Source organism: Pelmatolapia mariae, linkage group LG23, assembly GCF_036321145.2.
Source record: "Pelmatolapia mariae isolate MD_Pm_ZW linkage group LG23, Pm_UMD_F_2, whole genome shotgun sequence".
NCBI lineage: Eukaryota > Metazoa > Chordata > Actinopteri > Cichliformes > Cichlidae > Pelmatolapia > Pelmatolapia mariae.
Genome location: NC_086246.1, coordinates 26,680,001 through 26,688,244, shown reverse-complemented (window position 1 = coordinate 26,688,244; position 8,244 = coordinate 26,680,001). Strand labels below are relative to the sequence as shown.

Here is an 8,244-nt window from a genome sequence, read left to right as displayed (position 1 = left end):
ATTCATAAATAAATCGACGAATTCGATAGTTTATCAATAGTTTAGTCTCTAGAGTGAAAAAACAAAGTGAGGTCGACATATTGCCGATAATCTTCGACTAAAGGTCAAAGGCAGAACCGGACGAACGTAGGCTTTTTTTCTGCTTTATTTCTGTTATTTAAATAATATATATTTAATTTGATATATCCCTCATTTCAACCACTAGATGTCGCCAAAGTTTCACAAATGCCGGCCATGTGTGCCCGTCTGTTGCTAATTATAACTTCATCTCATTATAAAATAACATAATTAATTAGTTGAAAGCTTATAATAAGTAAATATTATCTGAGGCAGTGTGTTTGCATTGAGTGAAGCAGAATATAGAAATGTGTTACAGTATGAAAAAATTAAATGCCATATGTTTACGGTAAGGTGTGTTGGACATTAGCCCACATTTTCGACTGACAGGTGCACCCTCTACCTGTAATCAGTGCCGGGAGAGGAACAGAGGGAGGGGTACGTGTGTAAATGTGTCGGAGGGAGGGGGGGGGAGTTATATAGTCTCCCATTGGGTGAGCGTCCAGACAGGCGTACTAGACAGATTACTACCGCTGCCGAATACAGAAAGCAGTCTGAGGGCGCAGCAGCAGCTTGGCCCTACCTGTCCTCCATTTGTGGTTTAAGGTGGAGGTAGAGGTGAAGGCGGCTGGTATTGTGGTCTTTTTGTGTGCTTTTCTTTGCTCCAATGGAGGCGGCCGTGCTGAACCCCGCGATCATGACGGAGGTGGACTGCAACAGCAACACCCTGAACGCCGAGCTGGAGGTGAAGAAGCTGCAGGAGCTGGTGCGCAAACTGGAGCGGCAGAACGAGCAGCTGCGCACCCGAGCCGGCGCCGGCGGATACTGCCTCCCCAGCCCGCTGCCCACCCTGCTGTGCGACTCGTCCTTGGGCTCGTTCTCCGCCCCCGAGGAGCCTTTCGACTATTTCCACCCGCACAGCGGCAGGGATGGAGCGGCTGCTGCTGTGAGGGAGGAGGACGACGAGGAGGAGGAGGATGCATCCGAGCCGTCGGTTCTGGACGAGCTGGAGCTTCTGGATTTGAATTCCCTGAGCTGCTCAGAGGAGTCTGATGAAACCTGGTAACTGCACAGTGCTTGTTTTTAACATTTCCAACCATGTGTTGCTCAGTCATGTTGTCTGTGATTTCTAACTGAAATGTGGGATTTTAAAGCTTTGTTTTCAGCTGCTCCAGCCCTCTGCAGTGCCCCAACAAAGCCACACACACCTTGAAGTTAATCAGGCCCTACTTATGTGCTGCCACTTGCCTTTAAAGCTTCAGGGAAACGCTTCTTGTGTTTTGCTGTGGAGTGACTGCAGAGAGGACCAAATCAAATTAAGGAAGTGAAATTTTTTGCTGATTTTTGTCACAGCTTGTGAGGTGTTGTGCAAACTCATAAACAGGAAGTGACCCAGGGCTGCATTTAACTAATACAAGTGGTCATTTTTTCACTTGTAGCAGTGAAGCAGACTGTGAATAAGCCTGTAGCGTCAGGAACTGGTTAATAACTAATGCTGTGCCACACTGCACATTTTGGTATTGATCCGATATCTGGTAAATACAGGGTCAGTGTTGCCGATACCCATACCGATATTTTTAACTGTAGGGGGGAGCAGTTTGTCATAATTTATGAAAGGACTCCTCATCAGCTTACAAAATCTAAACACATTTACATTTTTAATATCCACAAAAAGTAACACAACAAAACACACACGTGAGCTTTTCATGTATTTTGAAACTGGGTTGTTTTTTGGGTTTTTTTTGGAGAGCTGGAATGTAAATGCGTCTATCTCTAAACGTCTGTTGTTTAAATGTGCTGTAGGCTGTAAATAAAATAAATAGACGTGACAGTCAATACAAAAATGTTCAGACATTTTTCAGAGTGCACGTTTGAGGTATGATTTTTTTTTTTTTTTTATATATACTTAAAAATATATATGTATATTTTTAACACAATTCAGCGGGCTAAATACTGAAGGAATCGATCCTGTTGCACTAGTATCGGTCCAATAGCAATACCAGCGTTGGTATCTGTATTATCAATATTCGGATCAATCCGCCCACCTTTATTAATTACCTGAAATATTTAGTACTTTACTACCTTAAACACCACTGTTTGTTCATTTGCCAACATTTGATACACTTACTTTAAAAACTCTTTTAATGGAAAAAAAAATCCTACATGTATATGATGAGTGATTTATTAGAACCTCAGGAGATCAAACCCATGTTTGAAGGCTGCGGCACATCCTTTTATTCGCCGGATTCATACTGCACCTTTCCCTCATATATAGAGCCGTGTGTGGGTGTGCACTCAGTCCCCTTCAGGTCACACTCTCACCTGATGTCAGCCGGGGTTTTAATCTATAATTCAGCTTCTTCCATGTTCCCCGCAGAGCAGCATCATCAGGGCTGTCAGAATAATTTGATTCACTCTGTTTGAGCCTCTTCCTTGCTTCTAAAAAGGCTTGACACCACCTTCAAACTGAGTGGGAGACAGATTTCTCTGACTCAGGAGGAAACGAGTTGGTGGCGCAAAAGGAACGATGGAGTCTGGAGTGCGATCTGTCAGGGACTGTGTGCTGACAGATTATATATGTATGAATTATCCAGATTGAGTTGGTTATCTGTATTCAACAGCTAAGAGTTGAGTTAAAAGAATAGCCACGTGATTAAGGCTAGATATGTAGTGAGGAGGATGTTGACATGAAACAGGAGAAGTTTTAAAAGAGGAAGATGGCATTAAGAGTAATATTTGTCTATATATTTTAATAGTCGCAAAGATAAACTACCAGGTGTAATCGATCATGATGGATAACAAGTTAACAGGCCTGTGTATGTAAACGCCTGACCACAGCTTCTTATGACAGAAAAGGAGGAAATGCTCAGTTGGGCATTGTTAAGTACTGGTTTTAGATGTCTTTCAAGCACAAACTTGGGCAAAACAATGGCAGTAATTTGTGTTTTCTTGTTTTGCCATCTCAAATGTGAGCTTTTACCGCTTTTCTCAGAGTTACACAAACACATTCTTTGGTTTTGAACTGTTTGTTGGGCAGTAACATCATCTCTACGCCCTGAAACTTTAGGATGGACTACTTGGTTTATAGGCTAAATAGGTCCAGTTGAATGAGCATTCAAGCACCTTACTACAGAGTAAGTCTTTGTTGACCTTTGAGTTTTGGCTCTCCCAGATTTGTCCCCACCAAAGTGTACACACTGTCCAGCTCTTTGTAGTCTCTTAAACTGCTCCCCTGATCATGTTTGAAAAGATCTGGGATTGGCCAGTCTCCTATCAGAGCTTATAGAAGGTGCAGAAGTCTAGTTCACTCTTGCTTCTCTTTTCAGGTTATATGTGTCATCAAAGGACAGCAGGTCGGAGACCACGAGCGACGCCCTCACACCGCTGCAGTGGTGCCGGCAGGCTCTGGACAGCCCCAAATCGGAGGTGGAGGCCGCCAGAAGGTCGCTGTCCCTCCGGCTAGAGCAAGGTGCGAGTCAACTGGTTTGTTTGTAATCTGTGTGTCTGTGTGTAGAGAAAACGACTCTGACTGGTCCCCCAAGGGAGGTTGGATTGCACACACCTAGCTGTGCAGGTCAATGGTGCAAAAGAAGACACGAGTCACACGATTAAGTTGCTGCTGGGAGCACTGCTGTAGCTACTGCTGCAAGAAAGACGATCAAGTCTGATATTTCTCTGAGTAGATGAGTGAAGAGTGGGAGTTTCTTCCTCATTAACTTGGAGTTCAGCCTGTGGGTGTTTCTCAAGACGGTTTTCTCTTAATAAAATGCATCTTTATGTTGGGAGCATTTCAGAGCTTGAAGTCCCCGCAGTTCTGTTGTTCAGTGCACGCTAAAACCAAAGGCTGAGGCAGCGGATTAGTTTGCAGGGTGCCGCTCGCCTCCAGGCTATTTTAAAACTGATGTACACAGCTTTTAGTGTCTTGCCAAAAACACGAGCTCTCGCTACCTCGCACGCCCCTACTGTCTCTCACAACACAAATGCTGGCCAGGAGGAAGTGTTGGTGTTAGTTCGTACAGATCTTGCACACAGCACAGCTGCTGGCTTGTTAGAAAGAAATGTGTTGAGCACAAATACACTACACTGCAAAAAGTATTCACTCATCTGCCTTCACACACATCTGAACTTAAGTGACCTCCCATTCTTCGGGTTTGATATGATGTCGGCCCTTTGCAGACAGGACAGCTTCAACTCAGGTTCAGGAGTGTTTATGGGAATTTTTGAACATTCTTCCAGAAGTACGGTCGGATGAAGGCCTGGTTCACAGTCTGCAATCGAATTAATCCCAAAGGTGTTCTGTCGGGTTGAGGTCAGGACTCTGTGCAGGCCAGTCAAGTTCTTCTACACCAAATTCTCTCCTCTGTGTCTTTATGGAGCTTGCTTGTACAAGCAGTCTGTATGGCTAGATGCTTGATTTTTATTCACCTGTGACCACTAAAGTGATTGGAACACTTGAATTCAATAGTTTGTATGGATGAGTGAATACTTTTGGCGGTATAGTGTATTACTGATGAGATGAGTCACTGGGTTCAGCAGATTAATTCGTCAACACTGGTTTTTGTTCAGTGTGGATGAATTCCTTAAAACTGTATTGTCGTTTGAGCGGGAGTTTCAAAATGACACGTAGACACATTTAAATCATTTATTTTTTCACACCAGTATGATAAAACTTTAAAAGCTTCAATTCATCTTTAAAATACAGAAAAGCTGCAAAGCTTGACTTTTAAAGAGTTGTCATCAAAACCAAAAGCTCAGACTTCAGACTGCTCTGAATGCTCAGTCAGTGACAGCTTGAGTCTGTTGGCGCTGATGTCAGAGAGCAGGCATCTAAATATGGTCGTCTCAGGCACTCAAGCCACACCCACTCGCTGTCAAAAGCTTCTGTTTGTGAGAAGCATCCAATCAGAAGAAGGCTAGCTTTAAGGACATAATGAGATAAGAGGATTATTTTGATACTGTGAATCATGCAAAGCTGTACTAAGAATACAAATGCAGAGGTAGAAATTAAAAGAAAAGCCCTCCCTTAAAAAAAAAAAACAGCCCAGCTTCTCATTTACTTGAGCAATGTGTAATAATTCATTCAGTCATGAATAAGTAAAGACTCTCTTTACTTTAGATACGTCAGCACATCTGTGGGCAGCTGTGGCCTCGGCATGTCAGCATAAGAAAAGTGTAATTGCACTCCATTTATTTTTATTAATTTGTTGTTGTTATTGTTATTATTATTATTATTATTATTATTATACAATGTTAATTTTTAGTTTTTCCAGCTGAAACTGTTCTTCCTGCTCTTGTGGTCATTTTCTGAGTTTGTAATGAGCGGTGTTGTGTTACAAGAAAGTTTGTGTTATTGTATTTAGAAGGTCATTAATTAGGTTCCTTTTGTGTCAAAACGTCACCTGTGCAATTGCTCTGACAATATGACGCCAAACTTCGTCTGCTCCAATATCTCTTTAAAATGAAATGCATACAGAAAGTCTTTGTTTTAGATGCCTGTTTGAAATTAGCACAAAGCTGCCAGCAAACTGCGTGGGGTGGAGGAGAAGGAAAAACACCACACTCTGTTTTGGTGATTGTGCCGTATGAATGAGTACAGGCAGAAAATACGAGCTTGTTCATCTCTGCTTTTGTTACCTGTTGAAAATCAAGATTGACAGCTGCTTGTTTGGCTTCTCAACTTACTCGGCTTGAGCAGCTTGTTTCTTGATCTTCATGTCTTGGATCGTGTATGAGAGAAGTTGTGTTCTCAGTGGTGGTTTACTGTTTGTGGACCGAACAGTTTGCTCAGTCCAACATTGCATGCATTAAAGTCGAACTAACGGCCACACAAAAGTTGTTGATATTTGTGTAGCTATTTTCTGTGTGCCATTTTTTGGGAGGAGCCATTAGCAAGAAAAGAGCTACCACTCATTTGTTTATCTCGCTAGTAAAATAAGAAATGGGTGCAGTGATTTATTGAAACATGTAAATACAGTATTTAAGGCAGAAACAGAGTTTGGACAACGAAATTTCAACTTTATTTGTATAGCAAATATTAAACAACTATAGGTGACAAAAGTGCTTTACAGTCAACACAAAAATAAGGGACAATAGAAAAATAAAGTACTCGAAGATAAAAGTACAATAAAATAGGAATGCACTGAGATGTTTGAGACCATTTCTGATGAGACTTCAGTGAACAAATGATCCACTGAAGTTTCAGATATTTTTCATAGATTCAAGAAAAATGTTGTTGTCTAAAGGACTGGACTGAAAATGAGTGAAAAAGCAGCCATTGTCCAAAGAAACACTTTAGAAAACCTCTAGAACTGGTGACTCTTTAGAAAATGACAAAGTCTGGCTCTTTGTAAGCAATATATAAAGAAACGAAGGTTGGTGCACTAAAGTGTTTTCCAGAATTTATCATGGTGATCCCTTTTTTACCAATATGAAAGCTTATGAAGGCAGGGACATGACATTTTTACCTAAATCCTGTTTAAAAAATGTATCTCACCCCTCAAACTTGTTCAGATAAACCTGTGATGGTCAGACGGGAGGTGTTTGGACTGATATGCAAAGACGCAGCAGTAGTGTGCTAGAGCACAAGTGTAACGTGACACTGCATTTGTTTAATCGGCTTAAGAAGCAGGAGACATTTTCTGTAAGAGGTAAAATCTCAGCAGGTCTGGAGATGAATGGAAGCGGCTGGCAGCACAGTCACTAGCGCTCTTTTTAAATGATCCACTTTTTAAAGCCAGTAAGATAAGCAGTCACCTCAGTAATGCTTCCTAAGTACTCTGTGGTCACGGTGATCAGTCTGAGGTCGGCTCACCTTCATCCGTGCACTGCAGGGCTCAGCAGTCCGTCGGCACGTCTTAGGCAGATCAGGCCCGGGTCAGCTGACCTGCGTGTCTGTCATAATTACAGGCGTCGCTTAGCGATACTGAGCAACCGGAAAAGATCTGAGGAAGTAAAACAGGAAGTTGGTCTAAATATACCAGCAGGTTAAAGCAAGGATCGATGGCAGTGCTGAGGCCGCCGCTTGGCTTAGTGTTGTCATGGTTACCTCGTGGGTCTGTAAAAATGGATTTCGTGTTTGGAGTTTATCGACAGGTGACCTGGAAAAAGCAGATCAGGATCATCAGTCCTGATGTCCATGTGCTTATCGGAGTCCTCATCAAATCGATGGGTCTCTTTGTAGTTTGCTGTGTGTGTGTGTGTGTGTGTGTGTGTGTGTAAGATGGGGCTGCTTGTGAAGTGTGAGTGGAGGCGACAGCTCTCCCACGGCCTCAGCTGAACAGGCAGCTTAACGCCCGCAGCCTTTAATGAGGCGAGATGGAGCTCCACTCACCTGCGTGGGCGCGCTCGTCTGCATACGATCCCGCTCAGCCTCCACATACTTGGGAATCAAGTAATTATGTGCAGTGTTAAAGTCAAAGAAATACTTCACTTACACTGCATTTTTGCTTCCATCAAGGGCCGGCTGTTGGTGTAGAAAGGCTAATCTTCACACTGTAACCGCAAAGCTTGCAGAAAAAGCAACATTGAATTTAATCTTGTTAGATGCTCAGAGTGGAGATTCACCAACGCAATCCAAAAATTTACCGTGACAGTAATGTTTTTGATTAAATCAATTAATAAAGAAAGGAGGCAAGATTTAAAGCCTGCATGTATGCCTGTTCTTTGTGCAAAAGCATCCCCCGCCTCCTTATCCAGTTTCAGCAAGTCTCTAATGGTATCATGCCATCACTAAGTCAAAGTTTAGGTTTGCTAGTGCAAATAATTGGTGCTCATGTTTGGTGCTATTGAAAAGTGCCTTGAATCTGTTTTCTTTCTAGTGACCAGCCAGGATCAACACATGGTTGCAAAAAGGGGTCCAGCTGTCTGGATGTCAGTCAGTTGATCTCTTGCTAAGCACTTTTCCTGCTGAATTTATGGTGCCAGTCTCTAGGTGGCCATGTTTGATATGACTATAACGCACAATCAAGTAAGCTACGACTTCACATTCAGAGTCTGTGTGACTGTAGCATCAGGATATGTCAAAGGAAACCGGTCGTTGGAGACAAAGTTGTTGCTACTGTGTGCATTGAACTTGCGATCGTGTTGCCTTTTGAAATGGTCATTTTGAAGACGGGGACCATGTCTGAAACCACTCGTAGTCAGCTGCCGTCTTCAAAGCAATGTTGGCGTGTCAAGACGGCCATAAAA

The 8,244-nt window shown here is 42.6% G+C and overlaps 1 protein-coding gene across 3 annotated transcripts in view; it reads left to right on the top strand.

The window, feature by feature from the left end:
• The first annotated feature begins 579 nt into the window (after positions 1 to 579).
• LOC134621085 (SLAIN motif-containing protein 1-like) overlaps positions 580 to 8,244 on the top strand; it is a 19,849-nt gene continuing 12,184 nt past the window's right edge. For all 3 annotated transcript variants that reach the window (XM_063467518.1, XM_063467517.1, XM_063467516.1), the window contains exons 1-2: positions 580 to 1,119; positions 3,384 to 3,526. In XM_063467518.1, the coding sequence (XP_063323588.1) occupies positions 725 to 1,119; positions 3,384 to 3,526 (538 nt within the window). In that variant the 5' untranslated portion in view covers positions 580 to 724. The remainder of the gene's footprint in view (positions 1,120 to 3,383; positions 3,527 to 8,244) is intronic.